General features: G+C 59.6%; 1 protein-coding gene across 1 annotated transcript; it reads right to left on the bottom strand.

Annotated features, from left to right (window-relative positions):
• APC2 (APC regulator of WNT signaling pathway 2) lies at window positions 1-21,263 on the bottom strand. Its single transcript, XM_065422087.1, has 14 exons — window positions 21,111-21,263; window positions 20,380-20,470; window positions 18,569-18,746; window positions 17,678-17,786; window positions 17,311-17,424; window positions 16,681-16,758; window positions 11,554-11,646; window positions 9,975-10,359; window positions 8,729-8,824; window positions 8,213-8,352; window positions 7,639-7,716; window positions 6,958-7,074; window positions 6,392-6,606; window positions 1-5,644 (listed from the first exon to the last, which is right to left on the bottom strand). The coding sequence occupies exons 1-14, from the start codon at window positions 21,249-21,251 to the stop codon at window positions 1-3; spliced, it is 7,479 nt and encodes a 2,492-aa protein (XP_065278159.1). The 5' UTR covers window positions 21,252-21,263.
• Between the last annotated feature and the right edge of the window lie 4,733 nt (window positions 21,264-25,996).

Raw genomic sequence — 25,996 nt, 5'->3', positions numbered from 1 at the left:
TTAAGCTGGCATTTTTTCAAGCGATTTGTTGTTGATCATTGGTGCTACCATGGGGCTGGGAACGTAGTTGAAGGGAGTCACCCGGGCGGATCTACTGGGAGAGCTGTGCCTGCTGGAGGGGAAGCTCCCAACAGAGCCAGTCGGCCCTTCGTGGCCGAAGGAGATGGGCACAGTGCCCTTGATCGAAGTCAGGCACTCTGTCTCACTCTTGGGCATCTCCCGGGTCTCCAGCGTTGGAGAGGTGCTGGAGTTGGTCTTGGTGGTGGGGTAGTCCTCAGTTTGCACCACAGCATCACTGGTTTTCCTCTGGATGGGGATCTGAGCTTTGGGGGTCTCCTCCTCCAGGGTGCTGACCAGAGGCAGGGCTGAGGAAGGCAGGGTGCTTTTGAGGATGTGTGGGATGTCTTCGTCTCGGATCCTTCTCCAAGTACCCTTCATCATCGCCATCTGCTGCTTGTCCTGCTGCCCCGGGTTCCCCACTGCAGGATTCGGGGTCAGCTTGGAGGCCTCTTGGCTCTTCCTTCTCCTGGCTGACGACTCGGAGCAAGAGGACAGGACGGAGGAGGGGCTGCTGGTCCTCTTGATGATGCTGATGTTGGGGGAGGAGGAATACCTCTTGAAGGGCTCGGGCGAGGGGGTGTTGGTCTTCACAGGCAGCCGGGAAGGGCTCTCGGAGCTGGTCCTCCGAGGAGGCCTCTCACTGGGAGAAGTTTTGTTGTTGGCCGGGGTCCTTGAGATGACTGGCCTCTGGCTGGTCACCACCGGCTTGGCCACCTTGAGCTCTTCGCACCTGGAGGAACACAGGAACACAGCTGGGAGGCCTGGCCTGCTCCTCTTGGGGGAAGCGCTCTGAGACAGTGAGGACATGGACTCGCAGGAGGAGAGCTCAGAGCGATGCCTCATGATGAGGCTAGAGGACTCCTTGATGAAGGTGAGCTGCCTCAGGAAGCCGGACCGGTCCGACTCGCTGCCGCTGGACCTGGCCGAGGACATCCGCAGCAAATTGAGCCGGGCAGTCGGCAGGATGCCCTTCCCATTGCCTTTCAGCTTAGGGCTGCCCACGTGCTCTTCCAGCACCGGCATGGAGCTCCTGGCTGGCAGCATCTTCTTGTTTGGCTTCTGCATGAAGGGGATGCGGACGGGGGATTTCTGGGTCTTGTGCTGCTTGGTGGCTGGGGATTTCTGGGGGGGCGCTTTGGGAGCGGAGCCTGTTGGGGAGCTCCTGCCCACCTTCACCCCCTGAGACGGCAGCTGCTTGTTGAGCTGGGAGGGCGATGTTAACTTCTTCTGGGTGGGCTGGGAGGGGGTAGAGGTCCTAGAGGAGCCCGAGGAGGGGGGCTTGGTGATCCTGGCAGGAGGGGTGGCGCTCCTCTTGGGCAAAGTGAGGTCGGCCATCTCCGAGGCCTTCCCCAGCCTGTGAAGACTCCGTGACCTCTGCTGGCTCAGGGTGAGGTTTTGGATGGTGGCTTCGGGCTTAGTTGTGGCTGTTTTCTGTGGGGTGGACCTGGGGCTCGGGGAGTCCTTCACCGCGCTGGGCACGTAGATCACTGTCCTGCCTCGGAAGACCACTGGCAAGTTCGACATTGGCTTCTGCTGGCTTACATTTTTCTCCGCCCTGGCGTTTCTGCCCCCAGCGTCCATCACTTTCTTGCTCTCCTGAAAGACCATCGCATGGTCTCTCTTCTCCACCTCACGGCCTACCCCACTCCTAGCCCGCTTCTTATCCTTCCTGTCCAGGGACAGCTGCAGGGTGGGGCCGACAGACAGCCCTGACACGAAGGAGAGGATGGAGTCAGACTCCGAGGAAGGCTCCCTGGAGAGGGATGCTGCGGCCTGATGCAGCCACGTGACGATGGAGTTGGCGCCTTCTTGGATGGCCTTCCACTCAACACTGTCCAGGTCCGAGCCTTTGTCTGACACCATCTCGTCCGCTGGGTTGTGCCTCGGCTCCGGCTTCCGTTCCTTGCCAGCGGCGCTCTTGGGGTTGGCACCTTTCAGCTTCTGCTTGTGCTCGGCGTTCCTGCGCCGAGCGGAGTGCCGCCTCCTCCTGGGCAAGGCGGAGCCGATGCACTTCTGCAGCAGGTCGTCGTCCGAGGTGAAGCTCAGGGAGCTGGGGGAGCTGTCCCTCTCTCTGGCTAAGGCCCTAGAGGCCGCGCTTTCTTGCCTCCGGCTAAGGGTCAGCTGCCTGTTGGCCTTGTACAGGGTTGTCCGCTCCTCGTGGTCACAGAGGTCGATGTCACTCAGGGAGCTCATGGAGGAGCTGAGGGAATAGCAGGGCGGCGTCTCGTCCACGATGAGGTTGTTGTGGAGTTTGGCGGCCATCTTGGTTTTGGCGTGCAGCAGCTGCCTGGAGCTTTGCTCCGGCTCCTTCTTAGGGGCGGTGCCGCTCCAGCGTTCCTTCTTCTGAGCCTGGGCAGGGCTGGCCTTCCTCTTAGGCGAGTCTCTCCGCACCTCCAGCAGGTCGTCGGAGTCATTCTCATAGAAGCAGTAGACGGCCTCCTCGGTCGGCGTGGTGTGGCACAGGGACTGAAAGGCCATACCCCCGGGAGCACTGTCCTCACAGGGAGCACCCTTCCTGAGGGGGACACCCTCCGGGTGGACCCCCGCCCTGCCAAAGTCCAGCTCCAGGTTGGGTCCATTCTTCAGGGGAGGTAGCCCTCTCTTCACCTCAGCTGCTTGGCCCCTGCCTGTCTGCACAGGGCTGCCATGTCTCGACCCGCCCTTCTGCTGGTAGGCCGTACTCATCTTGGTGGGCGTCGAGGAGTTGGAAGCTGCTTTCCTGCCTGGCGCGGGACTCAAGCTCCCTTGCTCACGGTGTGCTTCCATATTGCGCCCCACCGGTGGCCCCGCCACTTCTTTCCTCTCCAGCCTCTTCCCGGGGCCGCGCTTGTGGTCAACCTCCTCCTTCAGTGGGTACTGGAGGGTCTCGTCGCTCAGGGAAGCGGCGCTGGAGAAGTTGATGGGGGTGCCTTCTGCGGAGTCGGTGAAGGAGTCGTCATCCTTGAAGAGGTCCCGGGCGGCAGGTCGCAGGTGTTTGGGGACGCCCCGGTGCGAATGGGTGGGCACCAGCATGTAGACCGGCACGTGCAGAGCCTTTTTGGTCTGAGGATTCAAAACCTGGCTGGGCAGGCTGGAGACAAGGGAGGTCTTGACCTTCCTGAAGCGTGAAGGCATGGCTGAGTTGATGCATTCCTTCAGGATCTCGATATCATCGTCAGAGTTGAGCTCTGGACGCTCCAGCTTCCTCTTGCCCTCCCTGAATCTCTCTTCCCGCCTGTCCTCCTGCTTCTCGTGTGCCACGAAATTCAGGCTGTTCCTCTCGGGGAAAGGCGGCATAAGCTTCAACTCCACGTCCTTCTGGATGTAGTGCTCGTGAAGGGGCAGGGCACTTAGACTGGAGGCGCAGGAGAAGTTCTCGTTGGGTTTCTCCACCGTGAAGTAGATCATGGAGTCCAGGTCTTGGGGCAGCTGGAAACGCTCCTTGAAATCCGTGATCTCCATGAACTTCTTGACGTTGTTTTCCCACTGGATGTTGAACTGGCTGGTCTCCTTCTCCGGCTGGGATCCCAGTTCGAACAGGGGCGTCTTGCTGCGGCTTGGGGGCATGGTCTGACCGGGGCTGTCCGGCAGCTCACTCGGGCTGATGGTGCCACTGATCATCTCACTACAGGGGTCGCTCTGGATGGAACTGGCAATGGATGGGCTTTCAAAGCTGCCCAGGGAGCTGACCGAGCTACACCGGCTCATCACCAGAGGGGTCTCCTGAATGTAGTTCTCCGAGGAGCTGGACGGGGTCAGGTCCTCGTGCCGGGATGGGGACGATTCCCTCAGGAAGAGCTTGTCGCGCTTCTGGAAGGGGATGGCGATGGGTTGGGAGATCCCTCCTGGCGTGGCTGGGCCCAGATCCGCCGCCTTCACCTTCTCCTGTCTCCTATCGCAGGCCTCGGCTTGCTCTACGTCACCTTCGGCCTCGGCACCCTCCTCCACCTCGATGATCTCCAGGGAGGAGTCGCTGTCCACCTCGTTCTCGCTGTGACTCTGCCCGTCCAGCACGTTGTCAGCGGAGGAGAGGGAAGAGAGGGAGCTGCACCGGGAGAAACAAATGGGGGTGTCCTCCACCGCGTACTTCTGGACTGACTCCTGCTCCACTGGGGCTGGCTTGTGGGCAGTCAGCTTCTCTGGGATCTTGCTCAAGTTCTCGGCCGTCTGGAGAAGCCCCGTGGGGAGCCAGGCTTGCTTCCGGCCTGGGAGAGTTGGGTGGTAACTAGCACCCGAGAGCCCCACGGCGCCAGGGGCCGGGCTGCTCTTGGCCAGGTTCTCCAGCAGGGGGACATGCTGGTAAGAAGGGGAGAGTTTGATGGTATGGACCTGAGGGTCAGGAGAAAGCTCATTGCCCGGCTCCTTCTTCCACTCAGGCTCCTTCTCAGGGGCGTTGGGGCTGGGGAACGTCACCGCTTTCTTAGCCCTGTCATGCGTGTCTCTCGGATCCAGTTTCTCCGGCTCGCCAGACTCTTTGACCTTGACCCCCGGCTGCTCCATCCTCTCAGGCCTGTGGACGAGGATGTTCTTCAGATCCAGCCTGCTGGGCCGCTTCTGGTATCTCTGCAGCTCCTCCTTGTAATCTAGGAAGGAGGCCCTGGTGCAGGGCTTCATGTGATCCTTGGTGCAGTAGCCGTCACTGGTGCTGCCGCTGTTCAGGCTGTCGTTGGACAAGCTGGTGTAAGCCTTCTTCAGCCTCAGCAGGGTGTGGGCCCGGCTCAGGTTCTCCCGCTTCACGAAGCTGCTGGCATCCGAGAGGCGGCACGGGGAGCAGGACTGGGCCCGGGCCTCGTGGACCTCATCAGAGCCGTACTGCCAGTCAAGGCAGTGGTCCTCCGAGCTCAGGCTGAAGCTGTCGTCCGAGGAGGTGTGGAGGGTGGAGATGTCCTCCACCAGCTTGTCGATCTTGGCCACCGTGGTGGAGATCTTGTTGGCCAGCTTCTCGGCCGCCAGCGACACCTCATCCTCGGGCAACGGCAGCTTCTTGGGCTCGGCCGGCTTGCTGCTCTCGTCCTTCTCAGGCTCCGGGCCCCTCCGCTGGGCGATGGCCCTGGGCAAGGCCTGGCCCTGGAGGAAGGAGGAGTTGAGGAACATGGAGAGGATGGAGGCATTCCCGGTCTCCGCCCCCGCCGAGACGTTGGGCACCTCGTCGTCGTCGAAGCAGCCGGAGTCGGAGGCGTAGTCCTTCGCCAGGCTGTCCATGTGCCTCAGGGGCTTCTTGAAGCTCTGCTTCTCCATGGTGTCGAAGGCCTCCGCCAGGTGCTTCGCATCCAGCTCGGCCTCCAGCGCCTTCTGCTTCCTCACGTAGAGCGAGGGCATGCAGGAGCCCGGGGAGATGACGGCGGTGTCCTTGTACTTGAGGGGTCGGTTGGTGAGCAGGTTCCGGAGGGCGGCGGCGCTGCCCATGGCGATCATCTTGTGCTTGGAGTGGATGAGGTTGCGCAGCATGCTGACGGCCCCCAGGTCCCACAGCAGCTCCTGGTCTTTGGGGCTCCGGGCGGAGAGGTTCCAGAGGGTCCCGCAGGCGTTGCTGACGATGGTGAGGCTGTGGGATTTGAGGTGCTGCAGCAGGGTCTGCAGGCAGTTGTGGTCCCGGAGCACTTGCCTGCAGGACATGGATCAGCCCTCCATTAGAATCACCCCGCTTTGAACATCAGAGAGTTAATGAACAACAACTCCACTTTGCCTCCTCGGCTGCCCCCCATCAGAGCATCTCAAAGCACCTCAAAATCCTCCAGTTGATCCACCCTCACAGCAGCCCCATTCTACAGGGGGGCAGCTGAGGCATAAATGAGTCACCAACAGAGCAACCCAGGAGTCCTGAATCCCAGCTCCCCCCACAACCCACTGGACCCCATTCCCCTCCCAGAGCTGAGAATAGAACCCAGGAGTCCTGACTGCCAGTCACTTCCCCACTTCATGCCTCAGTTTCCCCATCGTAAAATGGGCACAATGAGCTTTGCAAGGTGCTTTGGGATCTTCTGGCGAAAGCCCTGACGAAGAGCGCACAGTATTTACAAAAACCCGAACAATCAACGTAACGCTCCCGGGATGGTAAGGTTCCCCAAGGCACCGTGAGTCTGTTCTATGGGGGAGGCATACACCCCAGAGGGGGTCCGCCGAGCTACCATGAATAATATTAGCATCTCATCAGGGATAGCCCACAGTGACAGCACATCTTGCTGCCCTTATACTCAGGGGCCAGAATGGATCCAAGGCAGCTGGGAATGACCCACAGCCCCTCCAGATCCCGCCCACCAACCAGCACAGCGCTTTGGGGTGGGGTGGGAGACTTGGGAGCAGCGAGAGGATCGGAGCTGGGTGTGGCAGCTGCCCCCAGGGCAAGGCTGACCTGTAATCCTCCCGGGTGGCGATCAGGCTGGACACGTTCCTCAGGATGCCGCCTCCACTCTCGATGATGGCCAGCGAGTTGCTCTGGCACTTGTAGGTGAGGGTGCTCACCAGGAAGCCCAGGGCGCCCTGCACCAGGCAGATGGCGGCTTTGTTCTCGGTGCTGTGAGCGGACAGGTTCCACAGGGCACTGAGGACACTCTTCAGGGTGGATTCCTAGCCAGGATAAAATCACCATCAGCGTCCCTCTAGTGACAGGGCCTCTTCATATCTGTGAGTGCGTCTGCTTTGCACGTACACCCCGCCGCCGTTTGCACACTCACCGTAAGCATGCTCACTCCGTGCATGCCACAGCAACGTTTGCACCTCCAGCTCACTGTACACATGCGTGCCATCCCCTATGTACACGCTTATAGTGAGCGTGCAAGCCATCAGCTGCTCTGTGCGTGCAAGGGCAGCCTTTGCACATGCAGCTCATTGTGAGCACGTAAGCTGTCCCCCGTTTTGTGTGTGTGCCAACGCAGGGTTTGCACCCGCAGCCCAGAGATCAGGGCTCGTGCCTCTTACCTTGGTGGCGCGCAGGGCACACTGCATCAGGCCGGTCACGCTGCCCACCTCGCGCAGGGTCTTCTTGCTGTTGATGTCTGCCCTCCAGGAGAGGTTCCGCAGGATGCTGGAGACCACCTGGGGGGACAAGATGAGGATGTTCACGCACAGGGAGGGACATGGCCAGATTCCCGTGCTCAGCCCACCAGAGCTGTCAATACAGGACCGGAGCAGTTCGGTCACAGCCCAGCAGAGGGCAGCGTCACGACCCTCTTTCACCCCATCCGCCCTGCCACCCCAAAGTCTCCCAGCCCGCCCTCCTGTTCCAGCACCAGCTCCTGGGCCCCTTCGGATGATTCCAGGGCCCGCAGTGGAACAGCCAGGCGGGATGAGCAGCAAGGACTCAGCCAGCCTGCTCCAGGAGGAGCAGGAACTGGAGAATCCTGCACCCAACAGCACACGCTGGTCCTAGTGAAAGGCTCCAAGTCAGGGACCGGGCCAGGCTTTGCCCTGCAATCCCAGGCAGCCTCGCCTAGCCGTGCGTGCACGCCCCCAAGGCACGTGGGGACCTGGAATAACTCAGGCCCTGTGCAGCGGGCAGTAGCCAGCTACATGTGCCCAGGTGTATGCCGCGGCTCAGTGCGCGTGGGCACGACCACCCAAGCGTCTGCAACAGCCCCGGGGGAGCCAGTGTCCACTTACCTGGTGCAGCTCCTCGCTCTCGGAGGCCAGCTGGGCTACAATGGCCTGCATGCAGCCCCGGCGGGAGGACAGAGTCGCCTGCCAAGGGGAAGAGATGCGGGGGGTCAGATCCTGGACACACGCACTCCCAGTGCAGCCCGCGGGGACCCCAGAGCCCCTGCCAGTGTTGGAAGGGACCACGGCTGGGTCACCCAACGCCCTGAAGCTTAGAGCCGGCTGAGATCACTGCTCCCCAGGCCCCTTCCCTGACCCCTCCCCAGGCCCCTGGGCCCCATCCCCACCAGGATCCCTGCTCTGTCTGCATTCCCCTAACACCCCTGTCCCGCCCGCACCCCCAGGTCTCTGCTTCCCAGTCCCTGCCCCTGGGTCCTCACTCCCCTCCCCCCCGCTCTCCCCCAAGCCTTTTTATCCCTTCCCCCGACTCGTCCCCAGACCCCCACTCCCCAACCCCAGGGTCCCTGCCCCATCTGCCCCTGACCTCCTCCCCTTCACCCGTCACCTTCCCCAGTCCCCCACCCCTGGGTCTCCATTCCTCGTCCCCCCAGACACCTTTCCCAGCCCCCCCCCTCCGCACCTTGTTCACCACATCCCCAAAGGTGAGGTTGGTCAGCGCCATGCCCGCGTATCTCCTCAGCGCCAGGTTCAGAGGGTCGCTGGTCATTTTGTGCATCTCATAATCCACCTGCAGCAACTCAGCCACGGCCTGGAGACCACCTGGGGGACGATCCGGGGGGGGGGGGTTACAGAGATGGACGGGCCCAGCCAGGCACTGCGGGGGGACAACACCCCCCACTCCTCTTTGTGCCAGGGATTCCGCTGGTTTGTCAGTGAGGGGGTGGAGCTGGGATCAGGGTGTCCCATTGAAAAGGAGCCAGGGTGCTGTATTCCCAGCCCCCTCCCATGGGTTCCCCTCAGGCACCCACCCCACTGCCAGGCCGTGCCATGCAGGAGGGGGCTTGCTCTGCCCATGGCAAGGGGCACAGCAGCCCCCAGGGACTCTAACCCGTTGAGTCGTGTCCTCTGCACTCCCCGCCCACCCAGGGATGGGGGAGCAGAGCCCAGATCCCTCTTGGGGCCACGTGTGGCTTACCCAGCTCGTTCATGGCCCGCCTGTACTCCTCGTCGAAGGAGAGCTTCATGACGGCGCAGGTGGCCTGGCAGATCTGCGGCTCGATGGGCACCGGCACTGCAAGGAGAGCGGAGGTGAGCGACGCCAGCCTGCTGAGCGGCATGGGCCACACAAGATCCCAGCCCAGCCACGGATCAGACACACCTGGGTCCATTCGCCGTCGGGATCCCCAAATCCCAGCGAGGCGGGAGGGGACGGGGCTGTTTTCCCATCAGAGAGGATCTGTTTTGCTAACGGGACCAACAGACTCTCTAGGGCCAGTCCGCCCGGGGATCAGAACCAGGGGAGAGACACCTGTGCTTAACCATGCCCTGCACATGCTTCCGGCGCCCCTCCACCATGTGTGTGCACCTCGCACACCTGTGTGTAGCCATCCCTGCACACACGCCTTCACTTACAATCACACACATGCACTGACCCCCACACGCACAAACCTGTAGGTGCACACGCTCAGCTGTACACCGACACACACTCAGCTGCACACCGACACACACACACACACCCAGCTGCACACCGACACACACCCACCGACACCCACCATGTGCATACACACACACACTCAGCTGCACACCGACACACACACACACACTCAGCAGCACGTCAGCATGCACAAACATGCTTGCAAACCCCCTGTGACGGAGCAGGGAGCGGGGCAGATTTGACCTGGGAATGTTGCAGGGGGGTTACATTGGGGATGGGGGACTTCCCTTGAAGGAAGCTACCTGAGCTGTAACCTGAGCCAGGAGGGGGGTTGGGAGAAGTGACACCTTCTGCCCGGGAGACTGAACAAAGGAGAGGGGAGGGGGGAGAAAGCAGCTGGAGGAGTTTTTAGTTTCATTTTGGGCTGCGTGGTGCAACGCAGGGTACCCCAAGCTGGGGGTCTAAGCTCCCTGAACCCCCCAGAAGGACTTGATTGAGGGGTTCTGGTTGTACCTACACGCTCTGCTTGGGACTGTGTTCCTGTCATCTAATAAACCTTCTGTGTTACTGGCTGGCTGAGAGTCACGGTGAATCTCAGGAAGGGGGGTGCAGGGTCCTGACTCTCCCACACTCCATGACACCCCCCACCCCACCCCCCGCATACACATGCTCTCTCCAAGCAGAAGCATCAAGATCAGGTGTCCCCTGCTCCTTGTGTCCCCCCACACTCTGCTGGGAGCAGCAGGCCCTGGCGCCCCCTGCTGGAGACAGCGTCACCCTTCCCTACCGGCGCTGCCCTCGGGGCCCTTGCCCCCGTCTTTGCTCTGCATCTGCAGCCAGTCCCAGCAGGTCTCCGAGTAGGAGCGGATCTGCTCCAGCACATGCAGCACCCGCATCTCCTTCTTGGCCTGGCCCTCATCGGGCTGCGAGAAGATGATGTTGTGCAGGGCGGCGTTGGCCCGCATGCGGGAGTCCTTGCCGCTGCCGGGGCTCTGGGGGCCTCCCGGCTCCCTGTCCGTGTCGTGCAGGATCTGGATGAGGAGTGGGAGGCAGCCGGACTTGCGCATGGCCAGGCAGCTCTCCTGCGAGCTGGACATGGCCAGCAGGGTGCGGGACATGTCGTCCTTGTCCCGGGTGGCCAGCATGGACAGGAGCCAGAAGACCACTTCCACCTGCGGAGCACAAGCACCCAGTGGGTGACCCTGCACCCCACCCTGGCCAGACCCCCTTGCACAAACCCTGCTGCACTGTACCCTCTAGTGCAGAGGTCCCCAAACTGTGGGGAGCGGAGGAACGTTCGGGGGGGGGGCACAGCAGGTGTCCAGGCCAACCCCCACGGGGGGCAGGGAGGGAGTGCCACCCAGCTCCACTCCCGGCCCTGCCCCCTTACTCAACTCCAGGGAGGGGGTGTGTGGACGGGGTAAGGGAGGCACGAGGTAAAAAGTTTGGGGACCACTGGGGTCTATTCAATGGTGGGCAAAGTGAAACAGACAAGAGACAGGTCAATTTCACTCAGCAGCTGCCAGCCACCTCTGACAAGCCTGGGGCAGGGGTTAATCCTTCAGGTGTAGGGAACTGGGGCACAGAGGGGAGGCTACCTGACTTGCCCAAGATCACACAATGAACGTCCTTGAACCTTCTCAGCACCTTGGGCCTGATCCTCCTCTAACTCACCTCGGTGGAAATCACGAGCGACCCCACTAAAGTCAGTGGGTTTACACTGGTGTACAAGTGATGCAGGAACAGAATCAGGCTCCCTGCTTGCTTGGGGATCTAAATCTCAAGCCCTTTCCTGGTGCAATTAAACCAAGAAGCAACATGAGACCCCCCCCCTTCCGCCCCGAGCGGTGCTGGGGGAAACGTCGAATCAAATACTGGGGTCAGAGTGCACAATCTGAATAGACGTGTGTAGGAACTGGGTAGCATCCCTTGAAATAGATTGTGTGCCTGCTGCTGGCGCTCACTGTCTTCTGTGTTCCTGAAGCCACCAGACCCCCGGCAGAGCAGCAAGGTGTGAATGCAGCTAAGCCTGGCGAGTTGTACCTAGTCAGCACACGTAGTTATCTGGACCCTGCTGTGCCTGTGGGGTTCCTTCATTTTACATTTCTGGTGTAAAGAGCCAAAGACGCAACAATGGACCAAGGGCAGGAGGGGAAACTGAGGCACGGCGCGGGGAAGTGACTCGCCCATGGTCACCCAGCAGGTGAGCAGCAGAGCTGGCAGCAGAAGATCTAGGCCCAATGCTCTGTCCGCTACGCAACACTGACTGGCGCCGTTCAGAGCCGGGGAAGGACTCGATTTGTTCATCTCCAGCGAGCGTCTGCGTTTCCTCCATCAAATGCCCGAGGGATGGGGATTCTCGTTACCTTATTGTTGCTGAGGTGGCTCCCTCCCTCCTCGGGATGCGTTGGGATGTCCAGGCTCCCGCCCCCTTCCACGCCAGACAGCTTCCCACACAGCTACAAGAACAGAGAGAGGGGATGTGTAAGAACCCATGAGCTGTACAGAGCACATCCCAGCAGCTGCAGTGTGGGGCTGGCTGGCTCTGATTAGCCCCCTGCCCTGTGAGGACCCAGCTGGCTTAACTTCATGCAAGCAGCCTCCTCCGTTCATCCCGAGCCACTGGGAGGCCGGGCAGCAGCCGTGGTGTATGGATGGGTACAGGGGACTCCGTTCACGGAGGACTGGAAAATGCAGAGTGCTGTGATTTTATTCTCCTCTCCCGGTCTGCTTGTCCCGTCTCTCTGTCTGTCTCCTGCATCGGGCACACATAGAGCCCAGATCAGGGGTGAGTCTTGGTGCGATTTGCCCTCTCAAATCACACCCCAGTTAATTCAACTCAGCGGGCCAGACTCAGAGGGAGCGAAAGGTGGATGACATAACCAGAGCCTGCCAGAGCTAACCACAGGAGTCTCTGCAGCGTCTGCAGCTGGGGCAGTGACAGACTCACATCCCCTGTGGATCGGACATGGAGGGGGACCCGCGACACACTGATCAGTGGGTTCCACACCTTAAAGGTCAGCATAGGGCGTGAGTGGGACTTGGATGCTGGAGGCATGTGTCACACCAGTTTTCATGCCCTTAGATACACACGAGACCCAGTTCTGCTCCGTGAGAGGCCGGCAGCAAAAAAACATTTCATCTGAAGAGGCCAATTCCCTCCCCCCCCCCCCAAATACTACCCCATCGGCAGCTCGTTCCAGGCAAGCAAACTCTCTGGAAATTGCTAGGGGACCCTGGCTCTGTCCAGACCTGCTCTCAGATCCAAGTGTGCTCCAGAAAGACACCCAGCAAAGCGCCAGTCGCCTTCCAGGGGGCAGAGGGGCCCAGATAGGCCCCAATGCAGCAGAGGCTGGGAGGGGAGGAGGCATACATGGGACCCCTCGGCGTCACATAACTGGGCTCAGCAATGGAGAGAAGTTTGGGAGTAGGCTGTGCTCACTGGGACCTCGACTCAGCAAAGCACTTAAGCACTCACTTAAAATCCCATTGGCTTCCATGGGACTTGGGGGCTTTCCGAACCAGGGCCTGCAGCCCCTGTTCTAGCCCTGGGGCAGCACCCAGCAAGGGCAAAACTCCTCTTGACTTCAATGGGAGCAAGATTGCACCCTCTACAAGCCCTGGAGAGAGACCCTCCAGCTCAGTCCCGAGCCGGCTCCTTTCGCCAGCGCTAAACGGAGGGATACTGAACTGGAGGTGTCAGTGAACGGGATGCTGGGTTGCAGGAATGCCATGTGACTGTGTAATATGCAACATGGATTTTCCTATGAGGCCAATGCAAGCTTCAGCGTCTTCGCTGCACGGGGTTTTGCTAGGCCTTGCATGTAGGGTGGTCAGTTTTGGTTGGACGTATTCCTGGAGGTTTCATCACATGACATCTTAAACGAAAGATTATTCTTTAATTTCTGGAGACTCCTGGAAGGCCGGCAACCCTCCTTGCACAGTGGAGGAAATGACCTCTGGGTCCATGTAGAAGAGCCAATCCATCTCTCTACTACCATCCTTAGCGATGCATCTCCCACTCAGTCCTTGCTCCTCAATAATCCGCCCATATTAAATTATTGTAAACCCTTTCTCTCGAAGTACTTAGACAGCCCCAATCCCGTAGTATCGGAGCACCTCAAAGCCACCCTGTGAGACAGGGCAGCAATACTGTCTCCATTGCATAGGTGGGAAACTGAGGCACAGAGAAGCTAAGTGTCTTGCCCAAGGTCACACGCACAGTTTGTGTCAGAGGAGGGAATTGAACCCAGCTTTCCTGAGTCATAGGGCAAAGGGCCTAGGCACAGAACTATCCTTCCTTGCTACCGACCGGCCTTATTGCAGATGTATGTAAAACAATATGTATTGCCCAGAGATTCAAGGCCTCAGGACCGAGCGCTATGGCTCATTTCTCTTTCCAGGACAAATCCCCTTTTTAGCCAACAGTGCGATAATTGTCTTACTGAATCTAAACTGCTCCATCTTCCCAGGGCTTAGCTCAAAGCCCCGCTGGCTCCGGCTTTGCATGGGGTTAGGGGAGAAATTCACAGCCAGTTCTGCTATCGATTTCTTGGTGCAGAGAAAGGCTCTGGGGCAAAATAATTTGTCTCTGTATTCACTTAATCTCTGTCCCAGAAGGCAGGAGAGAGAGCACCAGTGACTGTTGGGAGCCCAGAATAGGAATCACGTGACCTCTGGCTTTTTAAACCCAGTTCAGATGTTAATGAAACCCTAAGGCGGAATTCTGATCCCACTGAAGTCAATGGCTAAACTCCTATTCATTTTAATAGGGCCAGGATTTCATATATGGCCTCTGGGTTTAAAAACTGTTCAGAGGCTAGTTAAACTCTGGGCACTTAACCCTTAGAAAAATGCTACAGTATTATGCAGTAATTATCCCAAACACTACAGCTTCCTGCCATATTACTGAACGATTCAGGAGTCTTATTGTAGAATGCCCTAGTATTTTTAATAACATTGTAGGTTTCTTATATTGTAGTATTTTTGTTTAAAAATACTATTCTTATTATAAAACTGTGCGGGGTGTTAAGTAATACTGCAATATCTTTAAAACAATATTGTAGTATTATTTCCTAGCACAACAGTATTTTTCTTTATAATCCTCTAGTATTTTTAATACAAAAGCAATAACTTTTATTGTAGAGCTGCAGGTATTTTTTCTTTAACAATTATATAGTATTTTTCTTATTACGTAATATATTTAATAAAACCATGGCATTTCCCCTTATAATGCTGAAGTATTTTTAAAGGGCTGTACTATTTAATAATACTGTAGTATTTTTTTTAAATGCTGCAGGTATTTTTCTTATAATTTAGCATTTTCTTATAATTTAGCATTTTTAATAAAAACTGTAATGTTTTTTCTTTTAATATGATAATTTTTAAATGTACAGTATTATCAAAAATACTATGTAGTTGATTTTATTCATAAAATAATGGTATTTTCCTTATAATGCTGTAGCATTTTTAATTTAGCATTGTTTAGTATTTTTGGGGAAATAATGCTGTAGCATTTCAATATTGCTGTAGTATTTTAAAAACAACATGGCAGTATTTTAATATTACTGAATCTTTTAAAATACGTGATAGTACTTTTACTATTACTGTAGTAGTTAAACATTATAATTTGAATATTAATGTAGGTTTTAAATAATACTCTCGTACTTTTATATTACTGGAGTATTTAGAGATTTCAAATAATGCTGTGGTAGTTTCGTACAGTTCCGGCAGGATATTCACCTTTGTTGTGGACTGTGTTAGATCTGTGGGGTCACTAACACACATCCAGCCTGAGCAGCAGTGGGATTAATTCAGGGGTCTTGGACACATCTGTCCCGCCCCCCCCCCCCAAACCCCACCCGCTCCTGACTCCCAGCATGGGGGTTGGCTCAGCTGCTCTGAGCTGATGACCCCGCGGCAGCTCTGCAGAATCCAACGCTGGACCTGCCAGCATCTCCCCGCATGGCCTACTTCTCGTCGCCATGGCAACTGCCCATTTCATGGTGCCCGAGACACACAAAGGCCTGGCCCTCCCGCTCAGTGGGGCGGGGAGGCCTCGGAGACCTGCCTGCCTCTAGTGCAGAGATGGGCAAACTACGGCCCGCGGGCTACATCCGGGCCACACAGTCAGGGGCAGGGGTCCGGGGGCAGTCAGGGGACAGGGAACAGGGGGGCGTGGATGGGGCAGGAGTCCCGGGGGGGCCGTCAGGGGGCGAGAAGCAGGGGGGGGGGGTTGGATAGGGGGCAGGGGCCGGGCCACGCCTGGCTGTTTGGGGCGGCACAGCCTCCCCTAACCGGCCCTCCATACAATTTCGGAAAACCGATGTGGCCCTCAGGCCAAAAAGTTTGCCCGCCCCTGCTCTAGCGCCATTCTCACCCCCATGCCATGCAGCCTCCTCAGAGAGCTCCTCAGAGAGCCCACACGCCCCTCATCCACCCAAATGCAGCCAGCGCTGCCATGGCCCGCACGACTCTGCCATTGCCTGCCCAGCCAGGCTGTCCAGACACAGTGCCCAGGCCTGCGGGTGGGACGCGAATTGCTCCCAAGGGCGAGCACAGGAGAAATACACCCCAACATCCAGCTAGGATGGAATGAGGTCACCGGGCGCCAGCTGGGGCAGAGGGAAATGCGCCAGAGATGCTGCCCAGCTGCTGCCTGCCACGGCAAGGCCCTGCAGAGACCCCAGCCACTGGAGAGCAGAGGATGGGGGAGACAGTCAGGGCCATGGCCCTAGACCCTCCACCTGAGGATCTCCAAGCCCTTTGTAAATACCAGTGAGCAAAGCTTCACACCCCACCTCTGGGCCAGGGGGAGTAAAGTATCATCCCGCCTGTTAGAGGGGGACACTGAGGCACAGAGAGGGGAACATGCATCAGGAGCGGGTGGCGAGCCCGGATTAGAACCCAGGTCTCCCCTAGATAGAGAGGGGTGTGTGTGTGTGTGTGTGTGTGTGTGTGTGTGTGTGTGTGTGTGTGTGTGTGTGTGTGTGTGTGTGTGAGAGAGAGAGAGAGAGAGCGCGCCTGGGGTATGTGCGCAGGGGAGGTCTCCCCCACGTTGGTGCAATGAGGGGTGTGTACAGGCAGAGAACGGGCACACCTGGACTGGTGGGGGGGGGGGAGGAGTGCATACCTGTCTTTGTAAGCACCAGCCCCCATTGAGTGCGTGTGCAATGGGTCAGGGCAGGGGAGTTTGTGGGTGACTACAAATGGCAGGTGCGAGTGTGCGAGCCCACATGTAAGTGTGCACGTGAGTCTGGAGTGCAGGTGTGAATGTGCGGGTGTGCACACCTGTGGGTGATGCTGTGCGTGCCGGTGAATGAGCGACACTCGCGGTGTAGACGGCTGGGTGTGTGCACGTGTGGGGGTGACGCAGTGGGGTGGGGGTGCACAGTGGTGTTGCACACACAGGACAGGGACTCTGTTAGCACCACCGCTCCCTCCTGGGGGTGCTGCAGCCTGAGGCCCAGCGGACCCGGCTCCTGCCCCATTACCTGCGGCTCCGACATCTGCACCTGGTCCTGAGCCTCCATCAGCTCCTTGTCGATCTGCTCCAGGCGGGACGCTCGGATCTGCGGGGATTTAACCACAGAGTCAGCAAGCGCCAGCCCCCCGCCTCCCGCAATGCCTTCCAGCCGTGTCCCATGAGGGGATGGGGCCAGGCAGCACGGGGCCTAGAGAGAGGCAGACTCAGCCACCAGGTGGGGAAGGGGGGGCATCCCTCTCCCAGATGAGCTACTCCCCCGTGCAAAAATAAACCACCCCATAGTAGAACATGATCCTGATTCCTACCCACCCCCTATTGTCCCGCTTTGTGGGTAGGGGGTTGCACCCTCATCCCCCCGCCCACTACCCAGATTTCTGGAGTGATGGGGGAGAGCCTGACCTCCCCCAATGCCTCCCATTGTCCATATTTTTTGGGGGGGTTGTTGCTTCCCAATCCACTTCTCCCCCCCTACACACACACACACACACACACACTGCCCCGCTTTGCAGGGAGGGCTTTGCAGTCTGATCCCTCCCATTACTTGGTTTTGCAAAGGGGGGGGCTGCATTACTGGGGGGAGAGGGGTGAGGCTGAAGGGGAATAACCGGCAGGAAGGGAGCAGCTGCCCTGCCCTGACCTGAGCCCTCTGCACCATCTCGTCGGTCGTCCCGAAGCGCTCCTCCATGAGCGAGCGGATGTGCTGGGCCTCGAACTCCAGCTGCTGCCGGATCAGATCCATCTGCATAGAGAACTGGGAGCCGGGAGGAGAGGCAGGGCGTGAGGGGCGAGATCCCAGCAGTCTGGCTGGCCCCGCTCTACCCCAGCACAGGGTATTCCCCCTGGGGCAAAGCGCATCCTACGGGGCAGGGGACTCGCTCAGGTCTTGGGCTGAGTCCTCAACACCCCATGAGCCCCTGGGACCTCCCAGCACCCAGGTCCACCTGGCAGAGGAGGGATCCCTGTCAGCTCAGGTCTCGGGCTGGGCCCTGGGCCCAGGGACTCACCGTCTCCACGTGAGGTAGCTCGTCCAGGCGCGTGGAGAGGCTCTGCAGCTGCGTGTAGTACCAGAGCTTCTCCTTCTCCTCCTTCTCAATCTCGCTCAGCAGGAAACACCTGAAGAAGGGGAGGGGGTAGAGGGCGGGCAGTCACGGATCCCCCCACTCCATGGACCCCACCCCCCGTGCTGAGCTGATGCCAACCCAACCCCCCCAGCCAGAACCCTCGCGAGGAGGGGGAAGAGCTACAGGAAGAGGGACAAATCCTCTAGGGGCCTCTTCAGCAGGCTCTCCCCACACCGAGCCCAGCTGAAGGGCTGGCTAATGGCCCCTGGGGGCATCCCGGGCCAGGGCACGCAGCAAGGTGACTGGGCAGAATGCTGGGCTGCACAGGATGCTGGGTAATGGGAGCAGCAAAGGGGCCCCTTAACCACCTGGCGAGCTAGGGCACAGACACTGTGGTGATGGGGGAAGGATGGAGAGAGACAGACAGGCAGGCAGACACCCGGGTGCACAGGGGGACAGACAGACGGATGGGTGCACAGGGGGAGAGGCAGACAGACAGACAGAGGGATGTGTAGGGGGACAGAGACGGGTGTGTAAGAGGACAGGCAGGCAGACAGGTGTGCAGGGGGACAGACAGACGGATGGGTGCACAGGGGGAGAGGCAGACAGACAGAGGGATGTGTAGGGGGACAGACAGATGGGTGTGTAAGAGGACAGGCAGGCAGGCAGACAGACAGGTGTGCAGGGGGAGAGGCAGACAGACAGAGAGATGTGTAGGGGACAGACAGATAGGTGTGTAAGAGGACAGGCAGGCAGACAGGTTTGCAGGGGGAGAGGCAGACAGACAGACAGAGGGATGTGTATGGGGACAGACAGACGGGTGTGTACGTTTACCTCTCTCTGTCCAGCTCCTCCAGCAGCCTGATGGTGGCTCGACTCAGCTCCCCCATGCTGTCCTTCTTCTGGGGAGCGGCTGAGTGCACGGGGCTGCCCTCGGGGCAGGCGAGCTCGGGCGCCAGGGCGGGAGGCTGGAACTTCAGGTTGTAGAGACTGGTGATGTCCATCTGCAGAGCTGGGGGGGCAGCGGGAACAAGGGCACCCTCGTGTGGATGGTGCTCGGAGGAACAGCGGGACTGAGCCTTGCTAGCGGCCCCTGGGTCTTGACCCGGCCCTGGATCGCTGCTCCCCCTACAGGATGGTTGTAGCATTGCAAGGCACCCCCAAACCAACCTCTGCCAGGATCCAGCAGCTGGCCAGCCCAGCTTCAGGAGAGGGTGGGGAACCCAGACTATGCTGTCCCAGCCAGCAGCCACTTAAAGCTGCATCCTCAGCCCCATCAGAAGCCTCGGGGCCTGGTGACAGCTCACACAATCCCTGTCCCTCTTTTCCCCCCAGGTGAATCCCATGCACCAGGGCACAGGTGGGGCAGTGAACCGAGCCCCTGGTTGTTACATGGTTCCATACCCTGCTTATCACTCAGTCTGGTCCTGTCCATACCAGCAAACTCAGCATGGTGGGAGTGGGAAGCGCTAGCATATTATAATATGCTGCCCCGATACGCCACCTGCATTTCCCAGCAAAGTGAAGGCTGCTCACAGATCAGATGGTTCAAACTCAGTTGGAAGTGGGCAGAGTTAAGGGGAGTTAAGTGGGCCAGCACCTCCTCATGCTCTGCTCACACTGGGAGGGGAACCGTGCAGCTGTGTTTGAACAGGATGCTGGCTGGCTCTGCCAGGGGACTCCCTTGGCACCGGGGATGGGGGAGGAACAGGGCTGGATCTAGGGGCACCTGAGGTGCCAGGCTTAGGGGGTGCTGGACTCGGGGTGCTGTTTTTGTTGTTAGGATCTGTAAATCTGTATTTATTCATGCTAGCAGACACATTTATCGTCTTATATGACAGGGACAAATCATGCATGTAAATTGTGCATCCAAGTCGTGAAATGGGCTACAAATGCAATAAAAAATAAAGTATTCAAATGGAGGCGGGGGGCCGTCGAAGACGGTCTTCGCCTGGGGCACCATTTGATCTAGGACCAGTCCTGGGGGCAGTTCCTCAGATAGTGCAAAGCAGGGTAGCTCCACTGAAGCAAATGAAACTGCTTGTGTGTTTAAAGCACACAGGTAGGTGTTTGCAGGATCAGGGCCTATAGGTGCATCGAAGGAGTCAATGGATCATTGGCTCTAGATTCCTATTATTAAATGAACAGCCTAGGGTTTGAAACCCGTTGTCCCTCCCACGCTTGCAGCATGCGACTTCCATGTGTAAGTAGAGCCTGATGCATAGTAAGGATCAGGATCTTCTCCAAGGTCACACAGGGAGTCAGTGGAAGATCTGGGAAAAGAACCCAGATCTCCCGAGTCCTGGCCCAGCAGCCATCTGCTAGACCCTACTCCCCTCCCAGGGCTACCAACAGAACCCAGGACCGATAACCCCCAGGACCCTGCTCTAATCACTAAACGCAACTCCCCCATCTGAGCTGGGGCTGGAACCCCGGACACCTCGCCCCAGTCCTCCCTGCCATGCAGAACACTGGCCTTCTCCTTTCTTGGATCAAGGACAATTTATTTTCCATGTTGCCCCCGGCCCCCAGGTTCTGGGTTTCTTGCTGCATCACCCCACCGGCCACCAGGACTCCCCTGGTGCAGAACAGAACCCCACCTGCCCTCACCTCCCTGCACGGGCCACCTCTTCGGGTTCACTCACCTTTCAGCTGGTCCAGAACCTCTGTCTGTCCGGAGGACACCATGACCCGGGCCTCTTGCTCCAGTTTGCCCTGAAGGTGCTTCAGGACTTCCTAACAAACAGAGGAACACAGCGCAAACAAGTCAAGCACCAGCCAGGCCCCTGCAGAGAAGCCAAGATGCAAATGGGCCACGGAGACGGGGCTCCCCTCCTACTCCTAAGGGGGATCCCTGCAGGGCAGGCTGGCTGCGCTCCTGGGCGGGTTGTTAACAGCAGGGATCAAACCCCCGCCTGCACTAGCCATGGCCGGCGCTGGCCCACAAGCTGCTACGCGTGGCCTAGGCATCACCAGTGAGGAACACGTACAGGCCAAGGGGATGGGCAAAGAGCATTAATTTCCAGGGCTCCGAGCTCAGCCCCTTTCACCAGCTCTTCCCAGCAGCAGGAGAACAAGAGGCAAAGTCGACATCTCAGCCGGCATCGCTCCAGCCAGGCCAGCGGAGGGGTGGGGTGGGGGGTGTAAATCCGAGCAGAACGTGGCCCAGAGAAGCACCACAACTGCCTGAGTCAAAAGCAGAGCGGGGGGTCAGAACGCTGGACCTCCCAGCTGCCTGCCCTGTGCTCCGCCCACTAGGCTCCCCTCCCTCTCCATGAAACCCAGCTGGAAACCCGCCCCCGCCCCCCACCCTGCTGCAGGGCATTGGGTGACATGCTCAGCAAGGGCTGGGCCCCGGGGCTGCCAGCGCCTTCACCTTCATGTCCGAGGTCTCATTCTCTAGCTTGGAGAGGTGGCTGGAGTTGTCCTCCAGCTCCCTGCGCAGATGGGTGTTCTCCTTCTTCAGCGCCTCCACCTGCCGCACCAGCTGGTCATAGGATGCTATGGAGCCAGACATCTTCAGCTCCTCCAGCGCCTGGGGAAAGAGAGAGACGTAGGTGCACCATCCCCGGCAGGGTCCCCCTGTGCCTTGGTGCGCCCGGTTGTAGGTGTGTTCCAGCAGTGTCCAGCGGAAGCACCGGGGGCTTGTGCACGGGGGGATGCAGGTCCCGATTCGGTGCTGGCTAACAGGAGAAATCCATTGCAAATGGGCAGGGGCTCAGATCCTAGGTAAGGGGGGCCAAGGAAGTACCATAGCAAGAGATGGGGGCCCCAGGGTGCTGCCCGGAGAGCCGGCCCCTGCCCCAGTCTAAGCCAGACCAAGGCAGGGTTATGTCCTACGTGTCAATTGTGGACCTCAGGTCCAAAGACAGTCAGCGACTTGTCCGAGGTCGCCCAGGGACTCAGCAGCAGGGCTGAGAACTGGCCCCAGACCAGCGTGCTCAGTGCCACAGGTGGACGTAGGAAGCAACCGTCCCTGCCCCAAAGAGCGTGCAGTCTAAATAGACAAAGGCCTTGGAGGGAAACAGGAAGGGGGGTGACTTGCCCAGGGTCACCCTGCCAGCCAGGAGCAGAGCTGGGAATGGCAGCACCCTACCCACTGAGCCATTCTGCCCTTAGGCCCTGCCCAGTCAGCTCACGTTACCCTGCATCCTTCTAGGGACCATCTCTTCTCTCACTTCCATCTCCCCAGCCAACCTTCTCCCCATCTGCTGCAGCTCTCTGCCCATCTCCTCCACCAGTATTTCTGTCCACGCCTCCCTCAGCCTGCCTGCCCGTCCTTGTTCTCCGCTCCTCTTGCTGCAGCATGTTCCAGCAGAAGCTCCTGGGAAGGAACCGCGGGCCAAGGATCCTGCCAGGGGGTGACGGAGCTGCCGGGGTCAGAGAGCAGCAAGCCCCGGCCAAGGGGATCCTTAGATCAGGTCACGGCTCCTTTGGGTCTCTCCTGCCTTTCCCCCTGGAAGGACATGCCCGGCTCCCGGGATTCCCCTTGGCCTCAGAATGACAGTGCACCTGCTGCAGTGACCAGCACCCACTCCCCACACCGCAGCTGGAAAGGGCAGCTTGGGTGCAAACCCATGCACCCGATTCAATTATATTTCCTCAGGGTGCCTCACACCTCTGGTCCTGCAGCACGGCTCCCTTTGAAGTCGGGGGGTGCTCAGGTTGGGATTGAGGGTCAGTAGCAGAGTTGTGGGGGATGAGGGGCAAAGCCCAGGGATAAGATACCAGAGGGGCTGTGGGTCAGGTAGGACTGAGGGACATTGACAGAGCTGTGGAGAGCCCAGGGCTGGGATAGCAGGGGGCTGTGGGTCGGGACTGAGGGGCACCAGCAGAGCTCAGGGAGGGGGAGCCCAGGGCTGGGATAGCAGGGGGCTGTGGGTCGGGACTGAGGAGCACCAGCAGAGCTCAGGGAGGGGGAGCCCAGGGCTGGGATAGCAGGGGGTTGTGGGTCGGGACTGAGGAGCATTGGCAGAGCTGTGTGTAGGGGGAGCCCAGGGCTGGGATAGCAGGGGGCTGTGGGTCGGGACTGAGGAGCACCAGCAGAGCTCAGGGAGGGGGAGCCCAGGGCTGGGATAGCAGGGGGGCTGGCGGACAGGCCACAGGGGTGTATGGATACAGCTCACACAGCAGCTGGCTTCGCAGGCCTAGCCCGTGCTGTTACTCCAATGCGCCCTCTCTTCTCTGCAGGGCCCCCTCTCACTCTTCCCTCCCCTTCCATTCCTCTGCAATCGCTCCCTTTTCTTTCCTCCTCCCTCCCCCTCTCCAGGCACAAGATGTGGCAGCCCAGAGCTCGGCAGCAGAGGCCCCGTCCCACATCACCAACCTGCCGCTGCCCTGGCGGACATTCCCGGGCCTGTCTCGGCTGGTGGGGCAGCCGGCACAGCTCTCACCCCAGATAAAGGAGCTCCCAAAACCACGCCAGCGTGGGGCAGCTAATCCCACCCTGGATTACAACATTAGCACCATTAGGAAGCATTTGCAAGGCAGCATTAGCTCAGCTAGGTTCCCTTATTAGGGAGGGGATTTGCAGTTAGCTGAGCTAATGCAAGGAGACGCAGGTTTGCAGGAATCAGCTGGCCCTGCAATGTGCCAGGCGATCGCCCTGTTCCCAGGCAGTGCTGCGCTGGCAGAGCCTGGCACGTGGCACCCGGGGGGAGGAGCTGGCAGCGTAGCCCCGAGCTGGGAGACCGGGGGGGGGGGGGGAACCAGTGCCAATCACTTGCTGTATGATGCATTACCCAGGCGCTCACACTGGCTTCGTGATGCCCACAGCAGGGGATGGGCATCTCCTGGCATCGCCTCTGTGGGGAGCGGTTTGCCCAGCATCGCAGGGCTGCTCAGTGAGGGTAAAGGGGCCTTTAGACACGGCAGCGGCACCAGCCCAACCTGTCCAAACCCGCAGCCAACACAGTCGCCGTCTGGCAGGGGAGGGCTCAGGAAAAACCCTGGAGTACCCAGGAGAAACAGGGCAACCCTGCAGCCGGTTCGGCCTATAGCCTATGGGCCATTTCTGAACCACAGCCTAGTGTTTATTTCCTCCCCCCCACACACACACACAGCTGAGACACCCCCGGATCGCCCAGCCCAGATGCCCTAACTAGGTTCACAAAGAACGGGCGCCCCTCTCCCCCAGCCAGAGAGAGAACAGCTCGCGGGGGGGGGGGGGGGGGGGGAAGGAACGCAAAGGGTTAACTCCAAGCAGGCAAATCATCAGCCAGGCCCAGCCACCTGCACTCCAAGTGACAGGCCCTACAACCCCTGGCCCTGCCGACTCCTAAGCGTCCCCCTGCCCCCCTCCTTCCTTCACCCTTGATCTCCCTGCACAAGCCCCCCAGAGGTGCCGTCTCTCCCCCCCCACACACCTGCTCCACTGCCTTCCCCCTTTGTCTGTCTGTCTCCCCCCAGCTCTCCTGGGTCTCTCCCCCTCCCTCTCATTCCTTTCTCTTTCTTTTCCTTTGGAAGGGAACAACAAAGGAGCCTTTGCCCCCATCCCACCTGAGCCCCCTCTGCCTCACCGGACACCCCCCTCGCTGCAGGCCGTCCTGGGGCAGACCAATGGTCCGGCTAGCCCGGTATCCGGCCGGGGCCAGGTGCTTCGCAGGGAATTATCCCCCGTCGTCCAGTCCCCTGCGCCCTCCCTCCCCTGCTCACCCCATATCCCACCCCGCAGCCTCCCGCCCTCCCCTCTAACCTCCAGCTCTCAGGGCTGCCCCCAGCGCCTTCTCCTGCCCCGCTGGCTCCGCGTCCCGGGGGGGCCCGTCTTTGCACTCGTTACCCCGAGGGCCTGGCCGGCAGGCTGGGGGGCGTCCGACGCCCTGGTGCGCGCTGCATGTTCGGCCCCGTCCCAGGCGCCTCATCGACGCTCGTGCACCGCGGGGGGGTTCCGTGATCAGCTAATTTCCTAGCAGCCCCCGCTCCACCCCCGGCATCTCCACAATCCGAGTGGAGACGGCGGCTGGGCTTTGTTTACCACGCGCGAGCGCTGGGCATGCTCATTCCTTCACACGCTGCACGGGGGCTAGGAAAGCAGCCCCAGCCCCCCCCCCCCCAACTGGAGCCTGGGTTAAAAATCTCCCCCAGGATTATTATTTGCTGCCTCTGAGGGTGCACCCCCCTCCCTCGGCCTGGGGTTCGGCACCGCCTGGGATGCCCGGGGGGACCCTCAGAGGGGAGGAGTTGCAGGGGAGGAGTTGCAGGGGAGCTACCCCCACTCCAGTCCAATGGGCCTCAGTCCTAACCCCAGGGGGCCTCGGCAGGGCCCAAGGGGAAGTTTGGGTTCCTGCGGCCCCATTCAGCCCTTCGCCGCTCTGCTGAGGGGGGCACCGAAGGGGACCCTTAGGGGTAGGTTTTCCAAAGAGCTCAGCACCTAGCAGCTCCCACTGAGAACAATGGGGCATCCCCCTCCCCCACTGAGACCAATGGGGCATCCCCCCCTCTCCCACTGAGAACAATGGGGCATCCCCCTCCCCCACTGAGAACAATGGGGCATCTCTCCCCTCCCCTCCTGAGAACAATGGGGCATCCCTCCCTCCCTCTCCCACTGAGACCAATGGGGCATCCCTCCCTCTCCCACTGAGACCAATAGGGCATCCCCCCCTCCCCTCCTGAGAACAATGGGGCATCCCCCCTCCCGCACTGAGAACAATGGGGCATCCCCCCCTCTCCCACTGAGAACAATAGGGCATCCCCCCTCCCCTCCTGAGAACAATGGGGCATCCCTCCCTCTCCCACTGAGAACAATGGGGCATCCCCCTCCCCCACTGAGAACAATGGGGCATCTCTCCCCTCCCCCACTGAGACCAATGGGGTATCCCTCCCTCCCTCTCCCACTGAGACCAATAGGGCATCCCCCCCTCCCCTCCTGAGAACAATGGGGCATCCCTCTCTCCCCCACTGAGACCAATGGGGCATCCCTCCCTCTCCCACTGAGAACAATGGGGCATCCCTCCCTCCCCTCCTGAGAACAATGGGGCATCCCCCTCCCCCACTGAGAACAATGGGGCATCCCTCCCTCTCCCACTGAGACCAATAGGGCATTCCCTTCCCTCACTGAGAACAATGGGGCACCCTCCCTCCCTCCCCTCCTGAGACCAATGGGGCATCCCTCCGTCTCCCACTGAGACCAATGAGGCATCCCTCCCTCTCCCACTGAGAACAATAGAGCATCCCTCTCTCCCCCACTGAGACCAATGGGGCATCCCTCCCTCTCCCACTGAGACCAATGGGGTATCCCTCCCTGCCCTCCTGAGACCAATGGGG

Source organism: Emys orbicularis, chromosome 24, assembly GCF_028017835.1.
Source record: "Emys orbicularis isolate rEmyOrb1 chromosome 24, rEmyOrb1.hap1, whole genome shotgun sequence".
NCBI lineage: Eukaryota > Metazoa > Chordata > Testudines > Emydidae > Emys > Emys orbicularis.
The sequence above is the reverse complement of the archived record's forward strand: the minus strand, read 5'-3'. Positions and strand labels throughout refer to the sequence as shown.